This window comes from Ylistrum balloti, unplaced genomic scaffold (genome assembly GCF_031769215.1).
Source record: "Ylistrum balloti isolate Yb309-2 unplaced genomic scaffold, AGI_CSIRO_Ybal_v1 Utg371740, whole genome shotgun sequence".
Lineage (NCBI taxonomy): Eukaryota > Metazoa > Mollusca > Bivalvia > Pectinida > Pectinidae > Ylistrum > Ylistrum balloti.
Window position 1 is genome coordinate 510,862 of NW_026782874.1, and position 18,185 is coordinate 529,046.

General features: G+C 37.0%; 2 protein-coding genes across 2 annotated transcripts; both read right to left on the reverse strand.

The window, feature by feature from the left end:
• Window positions 1-250: 250 nt before the first annotated feature.
• Window positions 251-4,848, reverse strand: LOC132563468 (uncharacterized). The gene is made up of 8 exons (XM_060228225.1): window positions 4,600-4,848; window positions 4,090-4,360; window positions 3,521-3,822; window positions 2,661-2,928; window positions 2,135-2,232; window positions 1,737-1,974; window positions 1,465-1,518; window positions 251-1,185 (listed from the first exon to the last, which is right to left on the reverse strand). The coding sequence occupies exons 1-8, from the start codon at window positions 4,846-4,848 to the stop codon at window positions 251-253; spliced, it is 2,415 nt and encodes an 804-aa protein (XP_060084208.1).
• A 2,836-nt stretch (window positions 4,849-7,684) lies between these two features.
• On the reverse strand, window positions 7,685-17,866 carry LOC132563474 (uncharacterized). The gene is made up of 9 exons (XM_060228232.1): window positions 17,624-17,866; window positions 14,774-15,059; window positions 13,886-14,220; window positions 13,082-13,204; window positions 12,448-12,559; window positions 11,482-11,579; window positions 10,421-10,646; window positions 8,776-8,874; window positions 7,685-8,343 (listed from the first exon to the last, which is right to left on the reverse strand). Exons 1-9 carry the CDS (start codon window positions 17,864-17,866, stop codon window positions 7,685-7,687), a joined length of 2,181 nt encoding a protein of 726 aa, XP_060084215.1.
• Window positions 17,867-18,185: the final 319 nt, after the last annotated feature.

The following is an 18,185-nucleotide window of genomic DNA, read 5'->3' on the forward strand; positions in this document are numbered from 1 at the left end:
GCTTTATGTTATACAATGTTGCTATTGATACGAGTTGTTATAGTAAAACTTATATTTTTGCAAATTATGCCTTTTTTTATTTCACGACTAAGACCGTCGTTGAGCGACCTACTGAAAAAAAATTCTCGCCATGTTTATATCATATAAATGTAAGATCTAAAATAAAACGAGGAACAGTGGTCACCAAGCATACACTATTTGTAATGGAAAGCAAAATATCAAGATATCAAAAAAACACGAAGTTGATTTTTCAGCCGCCGATCTGATTGTCGATAGCCAGACTACCATCGACACACGTGGAGGTGATGGGATCAAAAAAGTCCAGTCCACTGTTGGTACACGACTGCAGGTACATGTGTCCGGTCAGGTCGCATTGGATGTAGTGATGACGGTCACCAAGAACAGGGAAGTACAGCTTCATTTCGCGAATATGGTTCTCGTCACAGGGCGCTGTGAACACGGGACAGTTTCCACAGAAAGGATATGCTCCAGTCACTGATGGTGTGTAACCAATAGGAAATCCGGCAGTTGGTGACCCTGGCCCCTGGGCGGAAGGGTTAGTGACTGCAGCTGGCGCCCCGTCACATGCTCCAGGAGCAGCTGTAGGAGGTACAAACGTGTTTGGATTTACGCATGACTGTGATGATTGTTGAAAGTAGAAATTTGGCGGGTTACACTGACGTTGGAACGATTCATGCCAGAGGTCACACTGAATGTACATAGTTGGGTCACATGGGTACGTGTACAGTAACGGATCGTCCGGGGCTCTCATACGACAAGGATTAGCAAAGTTTGAGGGGACGATACAGGTCAACTCATGTTGGTCCCATTCTTCTCCCTGAGGACACGGTCGGACCCACGCTTTGCCCCACACGTCGCAATGGATGTACTTGGTCACATCAGACGGATAAGTGAAGAAAAACTTATTCGCTAAGATTGCTTCCACTGAACAAGGATTTGCGAGTGTTGTGGACAGCGGCTTTCCATGAGTAACACAAGGCGTGTCACCTCCAACACATTGCTTACACGCGTCGTAATAGGATTCATTTTGTGGACACTGTACAACATACAGTTTGCCCTGGTTGTCGCACTCAAGGTACTTGGTAGGCTCATTAGGGTGTGGAAATTTAGTTATTCCGGCAAGTAGGGTTTCCTTCGTGCAGATGTTGCCATATCCCCAATGTTCTGTTGTATAGAAATAAAATGATACTTTCAGATTCATGAATTTAACTAGAATATATTGTAGCATATCTCATTTAGAATTCAACTTAACCTTATCAGTTACACAAACTGACAATATCATCTGAAAAAGGTTGTTTTCATTCATATTCTATGGTACTTCATTCTATCAACGTGTGTCGCAATATTGTAGTAAATAAAGTACTTATAAACAAGTGATAATGACTGAGCATTGTTGAAGACACAGACATAGTTTATATTTTCTATTACATCCGTGTTAATTACCTTTGCAGTCATCTGGACACTTGATTTGTACACCATTCTGGTAGCACTTTATCTCTGTAAAAGAAATCATCTTTTTATCCCTGGTGTCAAAAACACTCCCTCTTGAACAGAAAATATCTAGATTATTTTGTAACGTACTTGTCAGACAAAATAAGATACGTAAATTATTCGTATATGGTTAGTGTATAAAACAATGAAATTTCCCGTCCGTTCGTTTATACACACAAATATAACTATATGATAAACGATTAAATACTATTTTGCGGCGTTACCATGGTCACGATGGTCTCCAGTGTACGGCGTCACATTGATGCTACAACCTCTGGTCCCATTGGTCAGTTTGAGTGCATCCTCTAGACTCATGAAGAGTGTCTGGGTAGTGGTGGTATTTCGGAACTTGATTCCTAGTTCGGCAGCCTCGGTTTGAGAGATCGTTTCGTAGTAAGAATTTCCGGGGAATGGAGTTCCGAAGGCCGTGAATAATGTTATTTTACCGCAGGTCACGTTAGTCTGCATACACAGAACAGAAAATATGTACCGGTGTTGTTCAGTATGTATTAACATAACATAAACAGCAAGAAGTCAACCAACAGCAATCTTGTCTTCTTTTTTCATTTCAATAGAAAAAAATTGTATTATGTGATTGAAATTTAAATTAATGCGACTTTACCTCCACTGTAACACCTCCTGGTGGCGTAATGACAGCAAGTGAAGGACACTCCTCCATCACACATGTGTAGGTGTGGTTCATTTTAATATATAAGGGAGCTGTTAAATATAACCAAAATGATAATAACAGTATTACATTAAAAAGAAATACTGACATGTACACCAAATCAAACTCCAATCAAGAGCGTTATATAAAACAGGGAAATGAGAATAAAACCAGAGAATCCGGAATTTTTTTCAACTTTTTATATTCCCCCGTATAGTCAAGTAAGGCATAGTCCAAAAGGTTAGCAAATGAAATCTGGTGTAAGACAATGCTACCATTCAGCATACATGTCAGCCATGGACACATTCATTTCAAGGTATTTCAATGAGAAAATGCTTTTGGTAAAAAAACTATTCTATTATTTTTGTGTGAGATACATAAATTAAAGTTAACGATTGTAGTTACTGTCTATTTTCTGACATATACAGAACTGGCCATTCAACCAACAAATACTAATCGGCACAATCTAGATAGGCCTTACCTTTACAGGTCTTCTCTTGGATCTCTTGTTTCAGCGCCGTCAGGTCGGTGAAACCTGACACCGTCATCACGTGTGTACAGGATGGACTCGTGGCTATGGTGTTGAGCTCGGCGTGATTGATATGGCTGCCTACCCCAATTGTGAAAGTGACAATATTATTGGCGTGTATTGCCTCAGCAGAATGCATAGTGTTCAGCCGGTCATTGGATACACCGTCTGTAATCACGATAAGGACCTTCACCGCATCCGCCCGGCTTCCATGGGAATTCTGAAAAGCACATGTTTACCCATATAAGGCTTTTGTTAACGGTTGACTTTGGTACTTGTTCAAGTCTTCTAACCTCTCTAACCAACCGACGGTCAAGAGTGAACGGCCAAAACCATGGCAGTGACTATTGCTGAATAACCAAGGTTAGGCAGATTTATTGAATATCATTTCAGTTTATATTGCATAGGCTCTGATTGTACGTTTTTCTAAAGATACTTAAAGTTACATATGTATAACACAAATTACAAAAATTCAAGAACAAAGCTTTCAAGTGCGTGCGTATACACATGCATAACATAATAACGGGATAGTACAGAAACTGTACTTTACCAACAATACCATTTGCTGAGGTAGAGGCGGTATTAAGTATTATGAATCAACATATATCGTGTACTGCTCTGAAGATTCAGGCACAGACATTATTGTGAGCATTAATCTCGCGAAATGTTCTAGTTATTGCAGTAAGAGATTACCAATGTATTTCGCATATGCATGTTGGTTTACATTGCAAGTGAAAATACGGTAAGGACAAACATTATTAATGTGAAATATAGAAACAATGGGAAAATGTATTTATAAACAAACTACCTACCTGGAAGACGTCCGTCAGTGCTTTGTTGAGTGCTTCGTCTGTGGCAGTAGTACCGCTATCGAAGGGTATATTGTCTATAGCTGTGGACACGTCACTTTTGCTGCCGTATGTGTTCAGATAAAACCGCGTTACAGCATGTGTTGAGTACGTCACCATAGCGACCCTGGTTTTGTCTGGAGACACCGGAAAGTCATTGACGATGTCCTGAATGAACATTTTTGATCTTATGTTGTCGTCTAGTGATAAACTGTTTGACTGATCCATGACAAATACCAGGTCGATCTTCTTTGTGTTTGAACATCCTACGGCAGAAAAAAATAATACCAAGTATTCTATGTGATAAACAGAATATTTTCAATTACAAATGACATTTGATTAAGCGCAACATCGGTTCGGAACATTATATGACGTGTTTCATTACAGAGTCTGTAAAGCGACTGGTCTCAATATTTAACTTTATGGGGAACACACAAACGTACCCGCTATCCCTAACAGCAATCCCAAACAAACATTATTTTTCTAACAGAACAAACATAATTATCTCTATGGTGGACATGTGCTCGGTTTACCTTCGGCTAGGAGTTCGGCTAGATTAGTGAAGTTGTTTCCACCCATACTCAGAAAATAGTTGGAAAAAAACTGAGCCTGGTCCTCGACCCGCCAGCCCACTCCTCCGTGTATCTTTGTATAGAGAGCGGCAGCTATTCCAGAGTACAGTGGCTTCCTCAGATCCACCCAGTTTACCGCACCCCAGTCTATGTTGAACTTCTCGGCAAGCAGGTCATACTCCTTGAGCAGCTGATTACTGTATTTCGTTTCCAGGAATTTAGCAAGGCTTAACTAAAACAAAAATCAGGAACACTAAGTTCAAGTCTCGTCTGTCTAGGAAATAAATGAAGGTATTCCTTTAAAAAAAGATACAATACTTTCGATATTCTATTTGAAGGCTGTAATCTAGTAGGGTTTTCATGATAATCTTTGAGATTTACAATTTTGAAGATTGTCAAAACAGCTGTTATTTCGTTTAATTTCGGAAAAGAAAAATGATAAATTGTATTATATCTTGTTTTCTTGCCAACCTGCCATATGCCACCATCAAAACCAGGACGGTACGTCTTTGGGTCCGTTCCGTCATATGATTGGACGTATGCAAGTCGTCTTAGGAAGCCTTTGTCGTCCGCATACAGGCAAGACTCCCGGATCCTGGAGACAACAGCCTCCACCACATGGGCGCCGTTACCCCCGGGCTGTGTCGTTTGGTCTAACCCGAAGGTACCAATTATCACCCCAACACAAACTACTGACACACATACTCCTATAACATTCATCGCGGCAAATGAATTAAGAAACAATGTGAAGTAAACGTATGTTATTTCTTATCAAAAACTTCCTGGTAAAGTGCGTCTGTGGATTGCCATATTCACTGCATAGGCGACAAAGGAAACAATAGGTTTGGCACGAGTCGGTTTATCTTATGTATGACTGAGTCGCGTGCATGCATTATAGTGATCGTATTTGTTTATGAGCTTTATTTCAATATATCAGTAAATCACGCTACAGATGAACTGTACTTATATGAGTCATGCATGTTATGTCATTTTTGAAAAAAAAAATTAAATAGATTATTTATATATACCTTTTTCTGCTATAAGTTTTAAGTTTTAACCATCTTATATCACTACATGTATCATAGACAGCTGAAAGTAATGAAACAGTTTTTTTTTAATTCTAGCCAAGCCAATTTTCAATTTATTCAAAGAGAAACATTGAACGTTTATTTCATAAAATTGTATATCAAATCCCTTTTATGCAATATATTATAGAACATATTCATTATGTATCTTATGTAGTAAATCTCCTTATAATGTATAAGATAGTCATTTGCTTTACAGGAACATTAGATATATTATGAATTTCATGTTTTTAATACACATTATCGTGTGAAATATACTTTACACTACTTTATATTTCCCTCGGTCCCCACCCCAACCTTAGGTCTCAGTGTTGTAGGCCAATCCCATCCTTAAAGAGTCTTAGAAGGGCAAAACAAATGCACACAGCTGTTTAATTATTTGGCTGTAGTGTATCCAATTTGATATTTGTATTGAAAGGAGCTATCAATCTCTGCATCTTTTGTATAATCTTCGAACAATTTTAATATGACGTTCGACTTATTCGACGATCTATCAACTTGTAAATTTGTTGTTGTTGTTCCGATTCTTAACTCAATTTTATAATGTGACAAGGCTACTAAACAAAGTATCATTGCTGATGTCGTCGAAGAAGTAAGGAGAAACGTATCCTCCCTTAACACGTGAGTTTTCTTTCTTTTTCTCTGTATGTGATCTCCGTATAGTCACAATACCTTTGTTCATGCCTTACTCTCTTGTTAGGAATTTTAGTTTATTGCTACGGTTTTGTCAATATGTTAGTTATTTTGTGTTGTGAATTTTTTTCATGATAATCTGGCGGTATCATTTTATGATAAGAAAATATAATGATAAAAGCAATTTCCGATGTGTATTTGTAAATCTACATTTAGCATTAAAGATAAGATAACGGATTCTACATGTGAAGCCATTGGCTGTATTTGTAAGCAGAGAAACCATTCTCGATGAATAAATGAGAACATGATGCTAACTTCCATGGATTACTAGTAATTGTCGATCAGTAAAACATATTCTTTCACAGAAGGTTTACAGACCTTCGATTTTAAACTAACGGTTATACTTTGTGAAATTTCTATAATTATTTTACATATATGTGTAACTACTTTCGGGAACTAATATTCCTCACTATCAAACATCTTGCAAAATGGCAGACTTTTTCTACTACAGAAATGACCTTTCGAAGGACGATTATACTGATAGTAACCTGTTCGTTCCAAGGTAATACGTTTTGCGCGTGATGACGTGTGTAGTTTTAATACTATGTAAGGCTTTATCTTGATAGACTAGCCCGCCTATAATAAGGTATTGTACTTACTGTTAGTCACGTAATAGTGACACTGATTATGTACAGACTTAAAACAGATCAGCGTGAAATGTTTACTTTTTATGTATCATTTAGTCTTATTCTTAAATAAACAAATACTGGTGAATTCATCTAGAAAAGTACCAGGGATCAGCGCAGGAAAAGCTGTGCACTTTCATAGTTGCATGTTTGGCAGACTTATTTCGTTTATGCAATGAGAGTTGCACATTGTGATAAAACAAAGGCCGTCTTACGTTTCGCACAGACTCACGTAAATGATATAACGATTTTGTGGGGAAGACTATCATACATTTCCCGTTAAGTTTTAAAGTTTTATAACTCATATGCTATGAAATAAGCACGACTTCGATAAGCACATAATTTACAACCTTCGAAGGAAATCAGATGAAAATAAAAAGAATAGTTTACTTTATAGGTTTCGTTAATTAATACCAAACAGTTATGACTTTTACTACAGTTTTTCTTATACGTAGCAGGATTACGAAATATAATTGAAAGTATAGTACGAACTATCTAAATAGTTTTGTGATATGGCAATGATATTAGGGAAAAAACGAACAATCATTCATAGATTATTTATATTGAGTGTATAATCTGTTTCGTTTATTTTCAATTTTAATCAAGATGTTTTAACTGTTGTTGTTTTCCTGTAATTTTCAAAGGGAATTTGAAAGAAAATTGAGCGATTATCATATTTCATTCAGAGTATAGTTCAAAGGTCGATTGAGCTTTAATTACAGGAAGTTGATGGAAAATATGCTCATGTTTTTTTATCTTCTTAACTTCAGTTCGATTTTGCCTTATCTTGTGTTACATGGAGTTCAATATCTTTAAATATAGAAGCATAGATATCTTCAACGTTCAAGCCATAAGTGAAACACGCATTATGTTGTAAAAAAGGTTTATTACTTACAATTAATTTACTTAATAATTCAATATCTATCTAATACTGAAATACGTTTTTCTATGCCACATCTTTGATATTTCTTTGTTGTTGTTATCAGATGTAAAAGTTAAATACATTTGTCACAAAGATGCCTCTGAGTCTTCAGATACGTAACAACAGTGTGTTGTGTTCCAGATCTCGATTGGTGTCTACAAAACCAGATCTCTTAGAGACAAGTAAATAACATTTTCGCCAATAGTCTATGACTCAAAGATATCAAATTCTTATTTTTTGCCTACTACTGGGACGGGAACAGTGCTCATGACGAAAAGGCCCCTTGGCACGCAGTTGAGGATGTCTTGGCGCCAAATGAAGTATGGTTTGCAAATTTTCTCGAAAGCATCTCCGTACTGGTCACAGTGAATATACTTCTGGGGATCGCTGGGGTGAGGATAGAAGAAAAGGTCAGGAACGGTTCCACAAGGCTTACTGTTAGATCCAAATGCGCCCTTTGTTGGGTCAACAACTACCTCTCTGTAGAGGCAGGTTAGAGTGGCCTGGTCCCAGAAGTGATGAGGTTCGCAGAACTTCACCACAGCTACGTATGGAAGGTTATAACATTCAATATAGGCCTGATCATCGTTAGGATAGGGAAAGAAAAAGAGTCCATTGAGAATATTTTCTGGTGTACACGGATTGCCAGTCTGAACTACAGCGTTCGTAGGTCTTGGTGTAACTGATGGCAGAGGGGTCATAGTGGTTCTGGGAAGGGTGAAGGTCATCGGCATACCCGGTATGCACGTCTGTGCCTGTAGGTCAAATATTTCCATAAATGGACATAAAACTTCAAACACATTACCATTGCCATCACAGTAAAGGAATCGGTCGTTTCTCAATGGATGAGGAAAGATCTGGATGCCGCTGCTTGAACAGGGGTTGGGGGCTGTAAATAAAAATACATGACATGGATTATGTAGGCCAATTTGTTAGACATTCAAGTATCTGTCTTGTCTATACATGATTGTACGCCCATTTCATCAATATTGTCGGTTACGCGAGAACTTAGACGTTCACGTTATTCAGAAATGGAGCATACATTTTGTATTTCTATATATCCTCGATGAAAATGTACCATCAAGCGCGATATTCGTCTGCATTATAAGTTAATTGAAAGGGTTAGTTAATTTTGATAGAAATGCATTATTTGATAAAGAAAATATTAAAATTATTAGATTCTCTACGTCTTTTCGCTTCTTTCGAACCATACGCTGCTTTCTTTCAGTTATTGATATATGTACATTTCGAAAATTATTTAAAGGTATGTCTTCATCTATCAATTCATTATAGTATAGGGTATATACCAGGTGGTACTTACAGTATGGAGTAGGCACAACCATGTACTGACTACCGAAAAGAGTTTGAGCCGAGCAGTTGACAATGATCCTTCCAGCTTCTATACACAGCAGGTTATTATCTACAAATTTAAAGTTTGTTTTGTTTTATTTGAACAATGTCTATTAGTTCATCTTGACTTTATCACACACATATAACAACTGTCAAATATGACGCCAGTAGATGTCTAACATTATCACAAACAACGTAGTGCTCATTATTCGATTCTGGCTAAATCGCATAAAACGCTTCTTTTACTTGTGGTACTATGATACATATAAAGCTGTCTTTAACTTCTAGATATGTAACTATGACACATATAAAGCTGTATCTAACTTCTAGATATGTAACTATGACACATATAAAGCTGTATCTAACTTCTAGATATGTAACTATGACACATATAAAGCTGTGTCTAACTTCTAGATATGTAACTATGACACATATAAAGCTGTCTTTAACTTCTAGATATGTGACTATGACACATATAAAGCTGTATCTAACTTCTAGATATGTAACTATGACACATATAAAGCTGTATCTAACTTCTAGATATGTAACTATGACACATATAAAGCTGTCTTTAACTTCTAGATATGTAACTATGACACATATAAAGATGTCTTTAAATTCTAGATATGTAACTATGACACATATAAAGCTGTATTTAACTTCTAGATATGTAACTTCATATAGATATGTAACTATGACACATATAAAGCTGTATCTAACTATGACACATATAAAGCTGTCTTTAACTTCTAGATATGTAACTATGACACATATAAAGCTGTCTTTAACTTCTAGATATGTAACTATGACACATATAAAGCTGTCTTTAACTTCTAGATATGTAACTATGACACATATAAAACTGTCTTTAACTTCTAGATATGTGACTATGACACATATAAAGCTGTATCTAACTTCTAGATATGTAACTATGACACATATAAAGCTGTATCTAACTTCTAGATATGTAACTATGACACATATAAAGCTGTATCTAACTTCTAGATATGTAACTATGACACATATAAAGCTGTATTTAACTTCTAGATATGTAACTATGACACATAAAAAGCTGTCTTCAACTTCTAGATATCTATGTCACATACAAAGATGTCTTTTACCTAGTTGTTAATATCTAACTTTATTACATAAAAAGCTGTGTTCTTGTTGTGAATCCAAACTACATATCTGTCAGAACAAGAGTGTGTACTCTGGGCTCTGGTCTCGACAATATCACTTTATGCGCTTTATGGAGGGACAATATCACTAACAATGATTCAATGATGTAATATGAATAGTATATATATATATATATATATATATATATATACATACTATTAATATATATAAGGAATGTATTGAAGTGGTGACTGCTTTTAACAGAGACACCTTTTACGATGTGCATTGAAAAGTAAATCTTCAAGGTTTTCGTTGATGACACATATTATCTGCCATACGTCATTGGTAACTAGCATTCCATCCAGCAAACTATATCGTTGTCCATGTTATTCCGCTTATTCCTTTCTTAATTACATTTCAATGAAGGAAATTAGGATTTAATTCAGCCTCACTCTTATATTGAATACTGATAGCCTCACCGCCAGTCATACACTTACATGGTCTGATGTTGTTTCCTTCCTCTACAGTGATGTTAAAGTTCCCGGCACAAGTCTTTGTGGGATAAGTGGACATAACTGCCAAAGCCACTGACCGGTTACCACGGACATAAAACGACTGTCCAGCGTTGATGTCGGCAATTTTGTAGAACTCATTCAATACGGGACTTGGATTTGCTGACGTCAGAGATCCAAACACGGACACAGTACCATCAGTAGGGGTGACCTAAGATAAAATTATTTCCAAGATTATGAAAATTCACCATTTGCATGACATTTTAATATTTAGCTATTGTCTTCGTTATTCATCTCGACATTTATTTTATTGCGCTATGATATGCAATGTATTTAGAATGTAAATATTGTAACGTAGTAATTGTATCAGTAGAATTTACCTGGGACAGTGTTGTAATGATCTGAATAATCAAAGACAATTACAGACATAACAGTTGATCATGCTGTAATGTTTGGTCCTATTAGGACGATGACAGGTATCATAACGTTAAACGTTGTTCCTGTTGTTACTTTTGCCTCTAAATGAACAATGATCAATTTCCTATCGTTACAGTTGATGTCATTATGCTTGGTTCTATACGGACAATAACTGGTATCCTGCAGTTACAGTTGTTCCTCATGCTATGTTTAGTACTATAAAGACAATATCTGTCTATTTACTGTGAACCAACAGGACAACAACCGGTGGCCTATCGCGACGTTAATCCTTCTGTATTGTTTTGTGCCATTAGTACAATAACCCGTGATTTACCGCGACAGTGATTCCTGGTGTATTGTTTTGTGCCATTAGTACAATAACCGGTGGCCTATCGCGACAGTGATTCCTGGTGTATTGTTTTGTGCCATTAGTACAATAACCGGTGGCCTATCGCGACAGTGATTCCTGGTGTATTGTTTTGTGCCATTAGCACAATAACCCGTGATTTACCGTGACAGTGATTCCTGGTGTATTGTTTTGTGTGGTTAGGACAATAACTGGTGGCCTATCGCGACAGTGATTCCTGATGTATTGTTTTGTGCCATTAGGACAATAACCCGTGACCTACCGTGACAGTGGTCCCTGCTGTAACGTTGGGTAGGATCTGTACGTTGATGTCACTGCCACAGTTATACTGGTAGTTGTTTGGAGTCAAAATAGCAGCAGCTTTAACATTAGAACATTTAAAGTGAAAGTATCAATCATTATTTGGAATAATTTGAAATTTCGGGTTTAAGAATGTATTCATTTGTCAATCACTTTGCACAAATTATTTTCATTTTTGCGCTTCCGTTTTTTATTATGATAATCTTACTATCAATATCCGTCATGTCGTGGCCTTTTCATTTTGTCATGTTACGTAAAGTAATGCCTTGTTCTAGTCGTGTCATAGCGATAACGATTTCAGTTCCGAGAGGATTTGATCTAACGTTTTAGACAGGTACAGAGTGTCCAAACCAGTACATATTTCATTATTTTAAGGTCAAACTCATTATAACACTCCATGTTAAATTAGCAGCAACTTTTATTTCAATCATCACAAGTTTCTTTGTCATTTATATCACATTATTTCTCTATGGATTTGATACAACATAAATAGGTTATCGTACTTTACGAGTTGGTCCGTATTATATAATTAAAGCCAAGTCCATGGTAACCGTTACTTCCTATAGAGAGTTAAAGAAAAAAACGTATTGGAATGGAAGACTATCCCAAATTACCGACGTATTCATTCATTCCTCTTCCTATCGATTAACTCAATGCACTAAGATATAGAATTCCAATCCACTCTACTTGTTATCTGTTTTGCCATATAATGTTAAATGCATTTCAATTTTTTTCGAACTTTTCTACCACAGACATAACATTTCACAAATATTAATTCTAAACATATCACACTCATCATAAAAATTTTTCACATCATGCTGTCTTAGGGTGTTTAGTTAGAAAACCTGTTCATCTGATATTCAAGATATATTCCTATTTTCAGTAATCGTCATATAGTTCATTTTCACCGAGTTAATGTTTTTCTTACCTTTGCATGAAACACTCTGGATCTGAGTTTTTAGACTGTCTAGATCAGCGTAGCTGTTTAAGATCTGCGAGTGAGTACAGCTTGGACTACTTGCAATCCCGTCTAATTCGATCTGTAAGCAAGTGCGTTATGTATTAAAGAATAGTTCCAACTAAAACTACCGACGATGCTTTCTTCTTCCATATAATTAATAATTTATTTAGTTAATTAGAACCATTGTCGATGCAGTACTATATACTGGGATAATTTCACCCCAGGTTATTTTCGCCAAAGTACCACACAGTCTCGCCTCGTGTTTATTTCGTCCCCGAGGATTATATAAAAAAAATTATACAAATGGAATATATTTTAAAGTCGCCTTTCTTGTTCCTTAGCGAAAAGGGCACAATTCAAATGGGGGCAAAATGCCCATGTAGAGTATATCATTTTTTATATACATACAACATACACTAAATTGAAATTCACACGTGCATATGATATATCGGAGAAAGAGATTTACTCTTATTATTCTTTTTTCACTTAATGTACTTTTTTCAAATACTACAACATGAAGTAAATAAAACCTTTCTATTCCATATAAACATGTTACCAAAGAGGTTAAAACATGTTACCAAAGATGTTAAGAATCGTCTACCTTGTTGACATACTGTGTGACTCCCAGCGTAAATATGGTAATACCACTCAGCCTGGCGTTGTTAGCAGCATTCAGTGTGTTTACCGTATTTTCTGATCGACCATCAGTGATCAAAATCATAACCTGTATAAGAATATCAGTATACAATATTCAGAGAAACCTATATTTTCCTGATTTGTTTTATCACAGACATTGATTATATGTTATTTTTCAATTCTTTCTAAAAACCAACACTTCATTTTCTCTTCGTCTTTTGACATCTCTTCTTACTATAGTTGTACCGTTATAGTGAAATATGTCTTACAGCGATGATAGTCAATGTATTAGAAACATACTGCAGGACAATGTATTCCTTGCATTATGTTTGATTTAAGCTAAGACACTTCTTCATATATATATATAATTAATATCGCCAAGTATATGCTTTCATTCCGCTGACAGGGTTGGCAGTGATGTGAGAAAACATATTACAAATGCTGTATTGCTTCTGAACGTGATATGATAAGGGAAAGAATTATATGGAGGGAAAATCGGGGGTTTTTTCTCTTTTTTTTTTTTTTTTTGTAAAACATGTCCTCTATCAGTTAAGTCTACTTGTAAGCTTTTTGGTTGTTGGAGTTGAATTAAATTTCCTATAAAACATCAAGAAAATACCAATATGTCAACATAATCATGATGTAAAATCAGTTCCATTATAACTAAGACAGAACAATAAAAAAGAGGATTTCTTTTTTTTCCCTTTCTTCGAGATTATTAAAAGTCGTCAGAAGGATCAGATTGTAATATTCTGGTATGAGATACTACCTTGGCCGCACCATTCCGTGCACCGTTGACTGTTGCGAAGACTTCATTAACGGTTTTATCAATGGCGGCAGCAGTGTTGGTACCGCCTGGGCTGTATATAATACCATCTACCGCCTTCTTCACTGCATCTTTTGTGTCGAATTGGTTCAGCAGGAACGAGGCCGAAACAGCTGTACTAAATTCCACCACGGCCACACGAGCAGTCTGTGGTCCGATATCAAACTGGTCGACTACATCCTTTACAAATTGCTTTGTGATATCAAAATCGGATGGAGAAAGACTTGCTGAGCTGTCCACAACAAAAACCAAGTCAATAGCATTGGTGCTGCGGCATCCTAGAAATAAGATAAAACATGTCATTACTTTTGTTTAGGAAAACGAAGATTTGATAAATATTTGAAACTTATTACATACAAAAATGCCTATATATAAACTAATTTCATTATGATGTCATTTGCTTACGTAACGGACTGTCTACGGTCTCTTGGTTAAAAGATATGCCTGTTACGCTGGTTTACTTGGTGACTCTTTTGTTGTTAATCGTGTCGTTGTTTGGGAACGTGATATTATTTACTAGGATTTAACAAGATTTACTTAACGATGACGTTGATTACGGAAATGAAGCTAACTCATATTCTCATCCATTTTTCAAAATCATTGTAAATCTTCTTTTGGCAATATTTTGTCTCCATTTCATCGATTTCGATTTTGAATTATGATCATGTTGGCATTTCTGCATTTATCAACTGATATCAAACAAGATAATAAAAATGGTTGTAATGGTATGCAGAGGTAGTATGGCACAGCTATGCCTCGGAAAAATAAATTACACATATGTATCGAATCTTGTTTGTTTTTTTTGTTAAAAAAGAGTGACTGATAGCTTACCTCCTTGTAACTCATTGACTGCTTTGTAGTATTTGTTGGCGTCGAAAATAGTGTGTTTTGTGGTGTTAATCCAGAAAGAACTCTGTTTTTCTACGGAACTGGGGAGGACACCCGATCCAGACTTGAGAAGCGTATAGAGAGCGGCGGCCACACCAGAATACAGAGGTTTTCTTAAGTCTTCCCATTTAGCTGATGACCAATCGATTGTCAATGTGTTCCTAAGGAGAGCTCTGGCTGTGGCCAACATTACAGCTGACTGTGTCTGTTTAAACTGGTCCTCATCAATCTGTTAAAATATATATAAACATGAAAAAGAAAGAAAGCAAACAATGAAGGACTTAAAGATAGAAATAGAAAAATTGATAAGAAAAGGAAAGAACGAAATCTGAAAGACATTTGTCCGTTTTGCTAATGTTTCTATTGAATCGCTGTAAAAGAAAGAAATGAGGTAAAACTATTTAAATTTTAGTGTCTTGTTCGAATCTGAGAGTTATCCATTCTTTGAGGAGAATGAGTAAACTGAAAGAAAATGCACCGGCTGATAGTTACTTTCATTCTCAATGAATGTATAGCAACATCAATACTTTTATTTCGTTTTGAGTAATATGTCGTTAAAAAATTCCAAACGGAAATGGACTTTCACGTGCTACCGTGTTACTGTCTAAGGTCTGCGGTAAATGGACTTCCACGTGTTACTGTCTAAGGTCTGCGGTAAATGGACTTCCACGTGTTACTGTCTAAAGTCTACGGTAAATGGACTTCCACGTGTTACTGTCTAAAGTCTACGATAAATGGACTTCCACGTGTTACTGTCTAAAGTCTACGGTAAATGGACTTCCACATGTCACTGTCTGAGGTCTACGGTAAATGGACTTCCATGTGTTACTGTCTGAGGTCTACGGTGAATGGGCTTCCACGTGTTACTGTCTAAGGTCTACGATAAATGGACTTCCACGTGTTACTGTCTAAAGTCTACGGTAAATGGACTTCCACATGTCACTGTCTAAGGTCTACGGTAAATGGACTTCCATGTGTCACTGTCTGAGGTCTACGGTAAATGGACTTCCACGTGTCACTGTCTGAGGTCTACGGTAAATGGACTTCCACGTGTTACTGTCTGAGGTCTACGGTAAATGGACTTCCACGTGTTACTGTCTAAAGTCTACGGTAAATGGACTTCCACGTGTCACTGTCTGAGGTCTACGGTAAATGGACTTCCACGTGTCACTGTCTGAGGTCTACGGTAAATGGACTTCCACGTGTCACTGTCTGAGGTCTACGGTAAATGGACTTCCACGTGTTACTGTCTAAAGTCTACGGTAAATGGACTTCCACGTGTCACTGTCTGAGGTCTACGGTAAATGGACTTCCACGTGTCACTGTCTGAGGTCTACGGTAAATGGACTTCCACGTGTCACTGTCTGAGGTCTACGGTAAATGGACTTCCACGTGTTACTGTCTAAAGTCTACGGTAAATGGACTTCCACGTGTCACTGTCTGAGGTCTACGGTAAATGGACTTCCACGTGTCACTGTCTGAGGTCTACGGTAAATGGACTTCCACGTGTTATTGTATAAAGTCTACAGTAAATGGACTTCCACGTGTTACTGTCTAAAGTCTACGGTAAATGGACTTCCACGTGTTACTGTCTAAGGTCTACGGTAAATGGACTTCCACGTGTTACTGTCTAAGGTCTACGATAAATGGACTTCCACGTGTTACTGTCTAAGGTCTACGGTAAATGGACTTCCACGTGTTACTGTCTAAGGTCTACGGTAAATGGACTTCCACGTGTCACTCTCTAAGGTCTACGGTAAATGGACTTCCACGTGTTACTGTCTGAGGTCTACGGTAAATGGACTTCCACGTGTTACTGTCTAAGGTCTAAGCATGGCACTGAACATTTTGAGACGAGTTGTGTGGCACTCTTGGTCATTGTATAGATTACACAACGTAACGTAAGGATTGCTTGCCTGAAACTCGTAGCCGAACGAGAAAATACCTATATGTGAGCATAATCTCATAAACCAAACTCAAATTCAATAAAACTAGGGCAATATATGAACAAAGAAAATAATATCACGGAGACTGCAGAAAGAGTGCAATTAGAATAAGACCTGCATCTCTTGAAACCCCGTGTCAGTCAGCTGATGACATCTTTCATGAAATGCTGGCACCATTCCGCATGGTAGAAGTATGAAATTGGGCTTTACAGCTATTGCACGTCCATAAGTACAATTCTAGTTAGTGTTAAATCAAAAGGTTATTGATCAGCGATACTCCACTGTAACTGCCTTGTTGAAATAATTGTTTAAACAGTTACATTTGCTATCATTGGTATCAGATAGGATGGTACAAAATGGAACACATCTTAATGTCTTTCTAGGGTTAGGTATATGTACGCTGGTAAGATATGGTAATATAGCGCAAGAACGTCTCTTAAGCTCGATCGATTGAGCATCAGACGTGTAAGCAAGGGGTCTCGGGTTCGAATCCTAGCGTAGGCATTGAAATAAATATTGAGGCAAATAATTATTTAAACTATATGATACAGTTGTTTTGTCCTTCTAGAACTCGTTAGTGATGCTTAGGGTGTACATTTTGAAGCCAATCAGGCGATTGAGAAAAATCCAAAGTGATCGAAAGAAAAGTCAACATCTAGACGGTGAGGTATACTAGCCCAACAATTCATAATTCAATAAGTTTCGTTTTTACATGTTTTATAAATAGTATTTTTCTATTGATGAAACATGCTAGATTTGAACTTTACATTTCCAAAACGCAGCAAAGGGATATATATCTGTAATATATACAGTAAATGTCATTTCCATCCTGTGACGGCTAACTCACCTGCCATATTCCACCATTGTAGCCTACTCTGTAGGTATCGTTTGCTGTGCCGTCCTGGGACTCGACGTAAGCCAACCTGCGAAGATACAGTCTGTCGTTGGGGAATATGCAAGATTCATGGATGAGGTTGATGACAGCCTCTACCACGGCAGAACCGCTTGCTCCAGGGACTCGTGTTTGATCCTGCATCTGGCCACTACACAGATACGCCAGTCCCAAAATCAAAAATGTTCTTGAAATCATTATGAATTGTCTTTTCCAATTAAGATATGTTAAAAAAATAACTAATGAGAAAAAAAAACTCCTGCAATTTGGGAGAGGTGTTTGTAGGTATCGCCTCCCTCAGGTTCCTACGTGAGAGACGGAGGGTAGGGGCTGGATTTTCGTGTTATATACCCGACATTCGGACAAGTCAAGACATTAACTTTCTACACATTAAATCCATTGTAATGTATCTTAAGTGTATTCTGTCAATCAGAAAAGATTTTTATCTCGTTACGCCTCTATCATAAACAAACATTCCCCACCTATAACACTGGATAATATCCCATGATAACCTATG